Genomic DNA, 15878 nt, shown 5'->3' on the forward strand with positions numbered 1-15878 from the left:
TTCTCTGGGCCGTTTCCTCTCCTCAGTACTGACTTATGAAGTCTCCAGGTTTTGATAGGATGTGATTGCTGTGCTGGGTACTGCTTGGGGTTTCTCCTATGCCCCATTGTGAGGGCTTCGCTCCTGTTTTTCTCTCTAGACCCACCTCTGAGCTGGGTGTGTGGCTATCCCATCTCTTTCTCCCTTGGCATCTCCCTGTGATCTCTGAGGTCAAAGTTACCAACCCTGTTCTGTTCTTTGTTACATACAGTTTTGCATCTCCTGATGACAGATACACAAACACACATACCGGTACATGTGATGTCCAGCTTTCTTACAGGGACTTTGAATTGACTTTCATTAATTTCTCAATTATTTCTATGGCCTAACCCAGACCCTTATCTTAACAAATACATACCTAACACTAACTTAAACTCAATAAACGCCTTAGTCATAAACCCCATACCCAAGATGAGAGCGTTTCGACATGGTGTCCAATTGGCTGGTTCCCACAAGTCCCACAGTGGTGCATATTCCTGCGGAATCGGCTTCACACTGTCCCCACAAGCTAATACACAGATGGCCACCTGTTTCACCCATACACATAATCCAGTGGCTGCAGGTCATGCAAATAAAAGCTCCTTTCAGTGATTTGTTATGTCTACATTAATGCCGAATGCAGTTGGGATTTAATAGACACAATCTGACAATTAGGATAGGCATTTCCCTCTATCAAGAAATGCAAAGACAGGGCATGTGAACTGAAAAAAAACAACAACCCTTGACTATAACTAACAACATAATAATGTATAGGATATTTCTATTCTATGATAACTTTATAAAACATAACATAAACAAACCAATGTGTGACATCATTTTATGGCATATTTCTTTCAACTTGCTTGTGTTTTTTTTATATAAACAGAACAAACTGGGTCATAATATTTGGCCTACTTTTTTAACAATCCTACTACTTGACCAAAAGCATAAAAAAAGAGTTTGGGTTGATGAAATAACCAAAAGCTGTATTCTTTTTTTCCATGTGTAAAAGCGAAATATTTTACGCGTCTGTTTTGACTTGTTTTAAACCAACATCTTAAATTAAAAAAAGCTTGCTATTTCACTACTATCACCATACAAAACATTAGGGGGTAACCAAGTAGCACTCAGGGTGAAGATAAACCCTAGATTTCTTTACACTTTAAGTCTGGTCATCTCAGCCCAGAGAACATTATGTGCAACAGCGCATGTCAACGTGTGGGAGTTTAAAATTTCCTAGATAGTTTTGTAGAGCAAAATGCGTCAAACCTGATACCAACCGTTCCTTAATAATGTGCCCCTTCATGTTGGTACTTGCAACCTCTGAGTTGAATGCAAAACTTTGGTTGCACCAAGGATGAGTAATCCATGTTTTCCTATTACGCCATCTGACAGTGAAGTAATCATAGTATTTTCCCGTCTTGTTTTCCAATTAAAACAAAAAGTTGCTCAAATGGAACAGCCCCTCTATATATCATCTCTTGTCAGTTATATGCGGCAGGAAGTTCCTGGCTAATGTGACTAGACACACAAACAGGCTTCAGCAGACTTAATTTTTGCCTGAAGGTGGAGACTTATCAGATCAGTTAAGATAGAAACAATGACAGACATTGTCTAAAAAGAAGTGGTAAAATTCAGTTTCCTAGTTAAACTGCTGAGATACATGTGGTTCCTCACAAATAACTCTCCTGAGCCCTCTGTCCAACATTTAGGCAACATTTCATCAAAATGCTTCACATGCAGTTTGTTTCATTCCTTAGGTGTTGAGCAACAGAGAGATGATCTGGTCACATAACTCCCCCAGGAGATTGATAAGAAATGTTTATGGTGGAGGCATTGGGGAATAAAACAGATTACATGTGACTGTGTTGCTCCATTATTTGGCACAGCTACCTCATGTCAGTCTGTTCTGCAGCTTGTTAATGCTTCATTGTTGCATGTGGTTTTAAATTGTGCCAGGATGTTGTCATCTTACTGTGGTTTTCCTTTTCTGCGTTTAAACCACATCGTGATAGCTAGAGGCAGGTTTTCTAGCATTTTTATTGCATTATCTTGGCCAGGAAATCTGCGTTCTATTGAATAATGGACCCCCCTCCATCACAACAGAACATTACTCTGTGTGAGACTCTGTATAAAAGCAAACAATTTCCACAGCAATGATGGAATATAGTTATCTGGCATGTTTATTGTAATTAGGAGAAAACAGAGCAGATATCCGAATTGGCTCTGGCCATGTCAGTGTAAAAACAGCCATTTCCTCCCTAATTTTCCCTGCATGGGGTGGAAAATAGCTAATCATCTAAAACAGAGGCCCCCTTTCCCGAAATGCATTGGGCAAAATGGTGCTCCCTCTAGTCATGTGACCTAAATTGAATCTGCGGACAATGACCTCACCAACTTCAACCAAATTGCTATTCCCTTGACAGCATCACATACTCTGTCAGGGTTCCAGCTACGATTATGCCTGATCCAGACTGACAGACGCTCAACGGAAGGGTCAAGGGAAAAACATTTCAGATATGTTACATGGCAGCCAGAAGCTGACAGCCTTGATGAAGAACATGGTAGGTCTTTAAGAATGAGATGGTGCTTGTGAATGCAAAGCTGTTGGGTTATCATCTAACTCTGGGACATCTATTACCAGAGCCCTATTGGTAAAACAATCAACTATTTACATATATTAATCAGAGATGCACAAAAAATCAAGTTCTGCATTAGATTAGCCCTTATTGGTGATTGGCTGGTCAGCAACTTCTAATCCAGTCTTTCCAGTATACGTAAACATATATAATAAACTGTTGGAATAACTATGTATAAGATACTTGATGTTTGTTCTTATAATGTATAATGTGTGACATATTACTGTTCCAGAGAGGTGTTGCACAAGCAGTATAGGTCAACTCTCAGGAAGTATTGCTCAAGCCCAATGAAACCAGCCATTCCTCGGACCATTTGACAGCAAGACCTCAGCTTGTGTAACTAGGGACCCCCCCTGACTTTAATAACTAGCGAGGAGAAAGCTGAAGACCGGCAGAGTGGGGTGGAGATTGTAGATGTACGGTCTCTTCCTACTCTCCTCGCGAGTAAAAATAATTCTGACTCTGTGCCTTTCTTTTCCTGCTTTACATTGTTTTTGGTGTTAGACCTGACATTAAATTGGTCCTTCGACCCGGATGCCAACATATCTGACGATTCCAGTAGACGTAGGTGAAATCCAGAAAGACTGTGGCCACAGTAGGACCGTTAAGTCCTTCAGACCCTTTGACGGGACTGGATTCATCCCCGTTCCCTGGGATCTGAAGATTGACGGTATTCCGAAGGAGAAAGGCACACAGGAGAACGGCTGGTTTCGTTAAGCTTGAGCAATACTTCGTGAGAGTTGTCCTATACTGCTTGTGCTCTCTGGAACAGTAATATAAATAAAAATAAATTAATTGAACATTATTGCTCTCACATTGGAGAAATTTATCTCTGCATTTAACCCATCCCCTTGGGGAGCAGTGGGCTGCCATTGTGCGGCGCCCGGGGAGCAGTGTGGGGTTAAGGGTTTTGCTCAGGGACCCAGAGTGGCAGTCTGGGGAAGTGGGGGATTGAACTCCCAATCTCGGATTCAAAGCCCTATGCCCCAACCACTAGACTGCCACTGCCCCAGATCGCCACTCCCCCCCATATGTCACACATTATACATAATAAGAACAAACATTAAGTATCTTATGCATAATTATTCCAATATAAACAGACCATGTTAGTAGACGAGGAAATCTTTAATGAGAGAGGAAGACTAATGAAGCAAAGAGGTGAAGTCAGGATACAAAAAAGCAAGACACTCATAGAACTGAAAATACATATTGAGGCTGGGATTTACTTATGAAAGCACTACAAAGGGTTACATTTCATCAGCTGAGGAAATTGCAATGGGTTCAAATCTGTTTATTCATAAAGCATCAAATTATAACAATTGAATTCTATTTATCTCACATTGGAGAAATTTACCTCTGTATTTAACCCACCCCCTGTGGAGCAGTGGGCTGCCATTGTGTGGCTCCCAGGTAGCTGTGTGGGGTTAAGTGTCTTGGGGATCAAACTGGGTAATTGCAACCTTCTCAGAGCACAAGCGCACTGTTCTAACCACTAGACCAGCACTCCCCCAACATGCTATCTCAAGACACTTAACAGAGTAAATCCAATCAAATCAAACTGCATTGAGTTTCTTCCATAGAATTCACTTCTCTTGGATTAGAGTGTGTGGCAACAGTCGAAAGGCATTTGCATTGTCTCATTGACTTTGCTGCAATTCCTCATGATAAGCATATACATTACAGAACATGGCAGAACCTTAGTAATTAAATATGTTTGCATTATGCTTTCAACCAAGCTGGAGTTTCAAATCTTTACGATACTTCAAAACCACATTATGTCAAGAAAGGGTTATTAAAAACATGCAATATATAATGAGACTCTGCTAATTGCGTTAACATCATACACATAATGGAAGATTGTCAAGGCAGTTTGCATTTTTTAAATGTTGATATATTTTTTTTTCTTTTGTTGTTAAACAATGATTGTTCTACACACATGGCACAATCCATTAATATCCATATAAAATATAAGTTTGATGTGTGTTTCAAAACTTTTTTTTTTCATTTTGTCTTCATAAACAACAAAAATAGCATGCAATATATTTTCTTTGCCCCCCCCATTCAAAAAACTGAACAAACCAACTTTATCAGATACATTATAATTTACTAATAATCCTTAATCTACTTCATCACAATAACAAAGTGAAATGGAATAAAATGAAGGAAAGTGGTTTATGAAGAATTTAACAAAAAATGTTGATAAGAAATAATAAAAGAAATGAGATCCTAAAATTAATTTAATTTTCAAATCTTTGATTTGTGCATTTCTAATCAAACAATACAATAAATACTGTCACCTGTCTTGATTATGGAAATATTTGAAGTCTAGTATATTCGTTGTCCCTATATTATGCACCATTTGTTAATTTTTTTAAAACCTCTGATCCACCAGCCTATTTGATTGCAGAACAGAAAGTACATGTGACAGCAAGCTGTGCCTCGTCTGTTTATTCTCATCCTGCAGCCCGTTGAGAAGGAAAGGTCAAGTTGATTAGATAGTGGCTGTGAAGGCAAAGAACATTCAGGTCTCTGTCTCTGTTATAGACACAGACCCAGTGTTTGTTTTAGTTAATCAATAAATCTAAACTATTAAGGCAGCCATCCTTTTATATTTTCCATCTTGGTACTAAATGAGTGAAAAGGTTTACACGTTAATCTTAAGTGGTTGAAGTTGTGATTTCCTTTGTTAATCCCCGACTGTTCCTGCCTCTATTCTTTGCAAAGATGTCAACAGGCATCACTCGGTCATGGCTGTATGCTGTAAATACTGTAATTGGGTTTTAGCTCCAAACAGGGACGTTACTTCTTGTTTAGAGAGCTGTTTGTTTTCACAACACTGTCCTTGACTGTGTTGAATTTAGGTTTAAGCATGAATAAAGCGCTGCCTGTTGACCTTCGGACTCTGTGAGAAAAATTACACCAGAATGTGCTTCTGTCAGTTTCTAACATGCTGGGTTGAATTACAGTGTTTTTAACTTGAACAGTTTCACACCAAGTTGTTTCCTGAAATAAAGGGAACCAATTCTGCAAATTTCTGGTAGAGATCTTGTTTCTTTGCTCAAACCAAGCAGTTTGAGCAAAGCCCTCGACTCATTAGTATGTTTGTTTTTTGGTTTTTTTTTCAAAATAAATGTTTTGATGAAAAAAATAGCGCTTCTTCAACATTTAAAATATGATGTGTGGTGTCAAAATTAAGAAAAGTGCAGCAGATAATATGGCCCCATACTAAAACAGGGGTCCCCAAACATTTCAGCCTGTGACCTTAGAAATAAGAAGGCAACATCCCCTCCAAAATTTGTTGGAATACCATTTTAGGTGACAACAATATGAGGCTCGTCCACAGTGTGCACAAAAGTAATCAAAACACAGGGGCTCTGTCTAAAATGCAAATTAGATTCTTAATTATTTATCCATTTTACTTTATTTTTTTCAACATATTTCTACATGCTTTTGCCCTATTATTTATGTTAAATGTTAAAAATCATAAAAATAAGAAAAAAAAAATCCCAGAATGACAAAGGGGAGTCCAAACCTATGCTTGGTCCATTTTTGATCTAAGTCAAACAATGTAGTCAAGTTCAGTTTTGCATTCAAAGTGGTTCAAACGTTTAGAGTAAAAGAGCACCATTTGTAGCCAGTAAGCCTTCCGGATGAGTGACAGTAGACAGCTGCTTGCACTGTGCACTTTGCAGTGATCCCTCATACCAAGCATGCATCTAGCAATACCAGAAAGTAAAACTCCCATTCGACAGGAAAATAAAACCATCAGTAGAGTTGATGTGTATCTGGATCTTTATAAGCGTGCCACCTTTGAAATGTGCAGGAAAATCTGCTGAAAATGCTAAAAGACCAAAAGGTTTCACAACACACACACACACACACAAAACAAAAGTTACTGGCAAAGTGTAACACTATTCTCCCAGAATGACACATTTCTATGCATAGTTCCTCATTTGTATTAAATGCACGCAATAGTTTGAACTTTCTAATATGAAAGAAAAGCCTAAATTGCATCAGAGCATGTAGAATATAAAACATTAGATAATGAAATATTGATCCCTTTACACTATTATTTTAAAATTCATCACTCAGAATCCATTCTGCATAAACGTCAGTAAAAAGAAAACTATATTACATATTATATAGTTATGTTTAAGATTTCCAGGTCCAACAGTTGGTGTATCGTTCATTTACCTGTTATATCGAACCCTTTGGCTGATTTTGGCCCCTCTAGGAGAATATGAGTCCAAGAAGGTTACACTGACATTCTGAGAAGGAAGGTTTTAATGGACTGATTACTCCTACTTTGTGTCTAATGTTATACAATATAAATAAATTAATATCACTTGTGTTACAGAGGATCTGCATTGAGACTGTGCCCATTTATTCTATTTTTTTAGGTGTACGGCTCAATTGTTTTTAATTGTTTTTTTATTATTTGCATAAGTCATGATAAAAAGTAATGATAATGATAAAAGTAATGCACTTTAAATCCTTTTGATTGGAGAATTTGAAATACCAAATAGGCATTTCAAATAAAACATTTTTGGTGGATTTTTTTAAATTTTTTTTTTTTATATCAGTTTTAGTAAAAATACATAGTTTAATGTTGTGCATCAAAGCTCATAAAGGATAGAAAAGTAAAAAGTCGAATTTTCATGCTATGCAAAGTTGTTTTTAAACTGTTACAGAAAAAAACATACAAATTTAGATAATTTTCTAAATAAGTCCCTGTCAGAGTCCTATAACTTTAATCTTATTTGCTTTTAATATGTATCTTAGGGGTGAGTTTCAATTTATTTTCTCTTAAAGTATATGCTATTTATATCATAGTTGTATTACAATGGATGTCTCATGTATTTATGTGATTCAAATCGAGAAACCAAATTTTTGGAAAATAAACTTTGTTTTTATTAAGTGGTCGTTGACATAACTGTCAAAATATGTAGAGATTCCTTAACCAGGACAACTGTTACACTCGTTAGTCCCATTAGGCTTTTAATATGAGAACATTTCAAACTTACACATTTCAAAGTAGTTACATTTTTTTTAGTCAGTTACCATTTTCAAACAAACTAAACCACAGAGTTCAGTTTTTCATGATTTAAATATCCAAAATCCTTTACTTTGCATGGGTTGCTTCTGCCTTGGGCTGCCTTTTCATAGCTTCAATCCAAACCCTGATCCATCTGTTGCCACTTTATGCACTTCACCAGAAGTTTGTGCTTATCCAGTCCAACACAAAAATCACAAAAGCATAGAAAACAACTAGTTTTTTCCAATTGCTTTTTATCTGGAACCGTATTTTCAGATTATTATCCCTTGTTAAAAATAAACATGCTTTCAAAAACAGAGTCTCTCTGATTGATTGTGGGGCTGTACAGATTGTACCAGTCTGGTGGAGGCGTGGGGCCTCCACTGTTGAAATCAAAAACAAAATGTCCTTGTGAGGGAAAGGAAGACAAAGTGTTACAAGAAGATAAAAAAAAAATTCCAGCCAAGCTTCAGACACCACCTTGCTTAAAAACTGATCAACTACACTTTAAATGTCTAAAAGGATGATTTATCCCACTTACAATGTAGTTTAGGCACCAGAGAAGCAAATCTATCAGTGTTTCTATGGCTGGTATGTGTGGACAGCATGTAGACGTCAGTAAAGTACAATCAAGTATTCATCTCCTCTATTGGATTCATCACCAGCAGAAGTGAAACACATTCCTACTTCTAGTTTCTCCAACTCATGTAGGAAAAAGAAAAAAAACAGATCAGCTCCTATACCTTTTGCGCTTATGCAAGAGAAAATAATAAAAGTTTAGATATATTTTTTTGAATTGTTCCTGAACTTTTCAACTGTGTCATAATTTATCTTACAGCCATTCATGCATCAGAATAATGTGCACATTTAAGACATTAGTAATTTTCACTACAATTAAATTAGTTTTGTGAATATTTGTTGCATGACTGTTGAGTCTTTTATAAATATTGTAACCAGTTCAAATATGGAAGCTTGTACTTTATATAAACTGCAGTGCTGAATTAGGATTAGTCATCTTGAAATTAGAAGAGAGATATTGGATTTTATAGAAAGCTTTTTAGAAAATACGTTGTTATAGAGACACCAGAAATATGTGTATCCAAAATTATATATTTAGCTGTCATAGAGTTAACGTCCATTTCAAGAAACTACAACTTTAAGCTTTCACTTCTTTACTTTGTTTGGTCAAGATGGACATTTTGAAAGCTCCTTAGAGTCTAAAGTAACTGTACTCTTTTAAAAAAAATTTAAACATCACATGGATTTCTTAGTCTATTCAAATAACACTTAAATAATAATAATAACCTCTTTGTGTTCAACCAAAACAGTAAACTGAAAATCCCCTTTTTTAATTTAAAACAAAAACTTTCAAGATGCATGTTTTTTTTTTTGCATTACTCAGCACATGACTTTTATTCATGATAATGGTGTGAATGCAGTATGAGGAAGTATATCAGTGCATTTAAAGCTCAGTAATGCAACGACAACGAAATGTTCCCAGAACATTAAAAACCAAAAGACACCCTTATATTCTGTTATTCACAACTAGTGAAAAAACACACACTCTCAAAAGTGAATTACAGAATAAATTTTTTATATCATATCAACAAAGAGCCTCGTACATACATATCTAGACCTTGAAATAACTTTATATTAACTTAATAGATAATACTCTAAAGTTGGCAACACAACTTACTTTACATATATACAGATACACAGGTCCAATAATATGTAAATACAGTATAACCATGCTGCAGTTTAGTGATCATATCCCATTATGCATCACTGGCTGAGTGACTGTGTTAAACACAATTACACTCTAATCCACAGGAAACAGAAATGTGTAAGTAGTCGTAACAAATCCTCACATGTGAGCAGAGGGTGAAGTGGTAAGTGGTAATACTGCAAAGCAGACGCTGTTAAATCCATAGTTGGGAGCTTTTGCCCTGAGATGAAGTCCAAATTAGGAAAAGCTCTCCAAAAGAAAACTCACTGAGAAATTTCATACAGAAGATTCGTTGTGGAAGACCTTAGCTTTCAGGTTCCTTAGGCTGCATTGCAAATTGGAGGCGCTATCTGACTGGAGGGCCTCTGAGAATTTGACATCAAACGAGCGGGAGGCCTGGGACTTCCTCTTGATGGAGTTCTGGATGGTCTCTGAGGTGAAGTAGTACACGATGGGATCAAAGCAGCAGTTAAACACAGCAATGCAAAGGGCTATTGGGTAGATTGTTCGAACTACCGATTCAACATAGCATCCTTTTAAGTTTTTTGTGCGGACCAGTGCATAAAACACCAAGTTCACGTTATAGGGAATAAAGCAAAAGCAAAAAATGAACAGGTGCACGATTATCATCCGCAGGACCTTCGTTTTGTTCACCTTTCCCCCACGACTGACGGTCTGAGGGCGCCGCAGCGTCTGTAAAACCATTATGGAGCAACAAACATTAAGTAAAAGAGGAATGAGGAAGCCAACTGTCTCTATAAATATCACCACTTTGGACAAGTGGGATTTCCATGTTTTGGATGAAAAGTTCTCAAAGCAGAAAGTGCTTTTTTCGTCTGTTGTGATGCTATTCAGCAAAAACCCAGTGGGGAGGCTACCCGAAAGCACCAGCACCCATACGGCAACGCACACTATCTTGGCATTGCGTTTGGTCCTGAGCATCCTCGAGCGAAAAGGGTACACGATGGCCAGAAAGCGGTCCACGCTGATGCATGTGAGGAAGAGCATGCTGCCGTACATGTTGGTGTAGAAGAGCGAGACTGAGATCTGGCAGAGAGTCCCCCCAAAGGGCCAGTTCTTATTTATGAAGTAAAAGACCCTCAGCGGCAGTGTGAAGACAAACAGCAAGTCCGACACCACCAAGTTCATCATGTAGGTGGTGGTCTCATTCCTCACTTTTAGAGAGCATGTGAATATATAAAAGGCAACAACATTGGTGATGAGTCCGACTACAAACACAATGCTGAAGACTGTGCTGTACAGGGGGTATTTGAACATGTCATTCTTGCTGCAGCTTGAATTGTCCATGTCGGTAGTGTTATTCATTATGAAACAAAGCAACTGTCCATGAATGAAAACCAGAAACCAGTCCCACACAACCAGGCAGTCAGGCCATCAGCACTAACAGGTCCTCTGAGTTGGACATTGCAAATTTGATTAACTTTCCTCTTCTTACTTTGGGGGTTGATGAAGACTGAAAAGAATCCTCCCAGAGGACAGATTCAAGCTGAAGCTTCTTCCCCTCCCCCTGCTCAGGCACTCTCTCCAGGCTACAGCCCACCAGATACGGACTCAGTTTGACTCACTCAGATAATTCAGTAAAACAAATATCCTTCTCACCCATATGGTCCATTTTTGGCATAAGGTGTTGGCCTACCCTCATTCAAATCCTGAGGAGGGGTTTCCTTATGATAAGATCCTGTCCTTTTGTCCAAACTCTTTATAAGTTGTTTCACCTCCAAAGGAGCAAAGTTGTCACAAGATCCCCATGTCTTCCAGGGTCCACGCCATATAGCAGCATGTTTCCTTCCAACAGCAGAACTCAGGTTTGGCTGGATGCCCTTGTTCTTTGTCTTTGTAATGAGGTGGATGTCTTTAATATTCTGAGTGGATGATCTCGTCCTTCTTCTTTCTCCTTCCTCTTAAGAAACTTGTGTCTCAAACTCTTCCTCTGGAACGTCTCGAAGGCTTTCTATCATCTCAGTCAGGATTTCCCAGCTCCTTTGTGCCGGTATCACAGACAGTTTATGCACTTTAGAGTGGTAGAGAGTGAGCGGTTGCATGAAGTCACTCCCACTGCCTGCATGCAGCTCCTCCCATTCCCTTTGTCTGTTAGTTGAAGAATCAGTCATGAGCAGCAAAGAACAACACTGCACTCAGAGGGAGTTTACTGAAGTGCTTTTCATTTGTGGGTAGCACTGTGATAAAGTATTCAAACCCCTTGAACTTAATTTGTATTGTGGAGATTTCTTTGTGGCAGGGAGACTCAAAGAAGCTCAGCAATGTGAAATGGGGAGAAAATAAAGCTTTGTTTTCAACATATCTTGTAAATAAAATATTTTCATTTAATTTGTCAGTTTTAAGACCCAATACTGTGCAGAATCACCTTTTGCTGCAAAGTATCCCCATCCAGGCGCTCAACTTACGGTCTGTAAGATTGTATGGAAAGCTCATCAACTAAAATGTTTAAGTATTTTCATAAATTGGCCAAAAAAATCAATAATATACCATGATTTAAATCTTTGAATTGTTCTAATGAACTATACACATCTGCTCCTGCCTCAAGTCTTTTGCATTATTTAACAAGTTGTGTGCTTGCTGTGTGAGTTTTCTGCCCAGAAAGGATTTGTGGAAAAGTTACATTTTGGCCTCATTTGACAATATCTTTCTATGTTTATTATTCAGATCTGATGAAAATCTTAAAACTTAAGAGACGGTATGTCATGATACAATTAAACAAAACCTTAATGTTTGGCTGATGATTCTGTTTGAAATTAAATTATTAGGCGAAATAAATATATCCTATTTGCATTAAAACATGGTAATGGAAGTATCATTCTTTGAGATTTCTTGTCTTTCAATAAAACATTATGTTTTTAAGTACAGTGGAGGAATTGAGTTTTTTTTAATAGTTTAAACCAGTAGTTGGCCTCTCTCCTGACATTCTGGTATCTGCTTGAAAACTTAAAAACATCGGAAACACTTAGTTTTTCAGTACCAGTCTAAATATAAGCCCAAATAAAAAAATAAAAAAAGATTTAATGAAAACAAAATCTTAAGTTTCCGATTCACCTGGTAAGATAGCATATCTGTGGATTCCCCTGTAGGAAGCCTCACAATCTAGTAGATTTACAGGGTAGATAGTACATTTTTTTAAACACTCACTTTTCAGTGCCTTTTTGATGCAAACCAACTTTTTACCATGTCTGTCCTGTTCTGCAGTCTGCCATCCTTCCTGTTTTATAAGTTATTTTCTATTTCGGATATCTTCAAGCATTATCATAAAATGTAGCAACAAGCAGGAATAAAGGGGACAAGAACAAAACACTCAAGTGTTTTCACGTGAACAAATCTAACAAGTATCTTTAAACACTGCTGATTAATTAGCATTTTCAACTTTTTTTCTTTTGTTTTCGTAAGCCTGTTAGACTCTTGCTGTTACTCTGATGCTGTTCTACTTTTACATATGATTTGTGAACCCTGTCTTCCGCCAGCACATGCAAACATATGTAGTGGGCCGGCTGTGCGGCGTGACAGAGGCTGATAGAATCTGCTGAGCCCCTGATAAGGACGGAAGGTCAACAGAACGTCAGAAGGTCTCTGAAAACACTGGAAGTGCCTGAGGTGACTGCCTCTGCAGGTCTGTTGGGGGTAGTCTTTACAGCCTGTGTGGGCTGCAGTTCTGCCAAAGGAGAACAGCTTTCTGTTTTCCTGGGAACACAAGGGATGTGACAGAAAGAAACACAGAAGGCCTTCTCTGTTCTGGGTAACGGTTGTTCCCACTCATCTCAAAAGTTGCATTCAAGGTTTCCCTTTGCAGAAAGTCTTTTTGGCAGTTGGTAAAGCCTTAAGGACGTCAGTTGTTAGTGAAGTAGCCCATAAGGGAGGAACACTTGTTGGAACTAGAGAGACAACTTGACAGAAATCTTAGCTCCCAAATTCCCTGTTTCCAAGTTAGAGACTAAAACCTACAAACTGCATGTAGACTTGCTGGGTTATTGTTCTTCTGTCAAACAGATAACATGCCTTTAGTTTTGTTTGTGTAAACACATAATTAATTTAATGTTTAATATTTTTTTGTTTTACATTTGAATAAAATGTTGCAAAAGTTGGTTAAATCTAGCTGTTTTTTTTTTTTTTTTTGGTGTAAGTAATATTTCCCTAAATGAAGCGATTATTATGGCTGATATAAACATGACTTCATAGTTACCAACAACAGGCAAAACAAATGAAGGAAAATCACACAGAGAATCAAAGAGACTAACAGACACAGTGTGTTTTATGGCCAGAATGCCTTTCTTTGTCAGTCTGCTGCAAAATAAACACTGTCAAGGCCTTACAGCGAAATGTTTTGTACCATTGTCTTTCACTTACAAAATACTTCCATCCAGCACATAAAAAACAAGCTCTTCACATGCAACTATGCAGTCTCTAAACAAAAACAAGGGGGATAAAATCCCTGGACTGTTAAACCCCTCACAATAGCAGGAAGGTGTCTGACCCCCCCCCCCCAACTCACCACCTCACCCCCAAGCGAGATGAGATTGTATGATGATCATGAGGAGCAGTAAGAAACGTGGTCAGACGTGCGATACAAATTTGACAACCTCAGTGGTAACAAATCATTGCTCAAACCTGTAAAAACAGAACTGCAACAGGAACTGAGCAGGTAGTGACTAATCAGGGTTTTACACAATTTAATGAATGAAGGCTGCACACATTATGAAACGTACAACTGTTGAATTGTGAAAGTAGAGAATAAAAAAGGTTTAAAAAAAAGCACCAAAACCACAAAGTAAGCTGTGTACTGCTTTGCAGAAGAATTCACACCCCTTACAATTTTCGCACAAAAAAAAAATGTTATTTTGAATTTATATAGATACAGAGATACAGAGGTACATAGTTCAATAGGGAGTATCTGCGACAAAATAATTTGGCCTTTGTGGAACATTAACCAGAAAAAAAAAATCCATTGTTGACAGAAGGTCAACAGAAATCCTGTTTGTGTCATGCCGTTCCAAGGATACAGCAAACATGCAGTAGTAGCAGTACTCTGTGTGATAATCACATAATCGCTTTACTAACCTTAAAAACCTACATTGCGCATTACCCTGCCTTCTCCATCCAGGAAACATGCTGGTTGTAGGATTCCAACTGTGCCAAAGATGTTAGTCAAAATCGATGAGAAAAATTTTATTATTATTACTATAAATGTTTATTAGCATAGAAAAAACAGCGAAAGACAATCTGTTCTTATTCATTTCAGTGGAATAGTCCTATTTAACAGGTGTTGTAACTTCCACTGCTTGCCACAAAAGAATGATGAATTACATGTACAGCAGAAGTCTTAAGATGACAAACAAACACAGGTTCAAGTGCAACACTTCCTGTTTAACCTAGTAACAGCGTTGCTGAGGACTGGCAGGTAGAGTTGCTGCACATTTTACGTGAGCAGATTCTAGAGCAAAAAAATCAAACCGACCAAACACAGCCCAAGTTTCAACAACTATTTCTGGAATAAATCAAGACTATGACAGACCGACCAGATTTAGCCAAAAAAAATAATCTAACTGAAGTCTGTTTTTTTGGGGGGTAGAGATGTTGAATGTCATCCGTTTTATGAACTTTGGTAAAATAAAGACATTCTGGTATTTGCCAAGTTCTGAACTGAAAAATCAGTTTATGTTGATATTGCCATTTCAGAACAAGTGAATATAAAAAAAAATAACTGATATCTAAAAATAATGACTTATATCTGGGGAATAGACCTCAGTCCTATCTGAATAATTAAAATATATTCCAGTACCTCCAAGTCAAGTACAATCGCAGTTTATTGTAGTCTACAACCATTGAATGAATGAATGAATGAATAAATGAATGAATGAATATTTATTTATTTCAGACAATAATATTAGTAACAAAAAAAATAAAATAAATAAATCAAATTAACAAATAATATAAATGAATCAAAAGAACAAATAATAATAAATAGAACAATTCCAATTTCAGAAATGATCAAATAATAACAATGATTAAATCAATTTCAGAAATACTAACAAATGTGTATCACATAAAAAGTGAATGGTAAACATTAATTTAAATTTCTTGTTCCGATTCGATTTAAATAATTTGAACATAAATAGAAATGCACTAAACAATGTTTACCATTAACAAGCATTATATTTACCCAAATGTCTGTCATTGATTATTTCTTACTGTAAATTGTCTGAAAAGGGTATGAAGAAGTATAACTTATCTTTCATACCCCTTCTCCCTCTAGTTGCACTGAAAGCAACCTAAAAGTACCTTCCTGTTTAACATCTATGTTTTGTTGTTATTTTTTATTTTTTTATTATCTTTTTTTTATTTTTATTTTTTTCTTTTTTTTTTTTTCACACCCACATACATACATATACATACCCATTTACATACCAATATTTACATCTGCACACATATGCAC

The 15878-nt window shown here is 37.1% G+C and overlaps 1 protein-coding gene across 1 annotated transcript; it reads right to left on the bottom strand.

Moving 5' to 3' along the window:
* Positions 1 to 7565: 7565 nt before the first annotated feature.
* LOC107095355 (lysophosphatidic acid receptor 6-like) lies at positions 7566 to 11474 on the bottom strand. Its single transcript, XM_015391405.1, has one exon. The coding sequence runs from the start codon at positions 10742 to 10744 to the stop codon at positions 9695 to 9697; it is 1050 nt and encodes a 349-aa protein (XP_015246891.1). The 5' UTR covers positions 10745 to 11474; the 3' UTR covers positions 7566 to 9694.
* Between the last annotated feature and the right edge of the window lie 4404 nt (positions 11475 to 15878).

The sequence above is a fragment of the Cyprinodon variegatus genome, unplaced genomic scaffold (assembly GCF_000732505.1).
Source record: "Cyprinodon variegatus isolate N-32 unplaced genomic scaffold, C_variegatus-1.0 Scaffold539, whole genome shotgun sequence".
NCBI classification, from domain to species: domain Eukaryota; kingdom Metazoa; phylum Chordata; class Actinopteri; order Cyprinodontiformes; family Cyprinodontidae; genus Cyprinodon; species Cyprinodon variegatus.

Excerpts from the sequence above, each read along its gene's own strand:
- LOC107095355 (XM_015391405.1), bottom strand. The coding sequence starts at position 10,744 with ATGAATAACACTACCGACATGGACAATTCAAGCTGCAGCAAGAATGAC.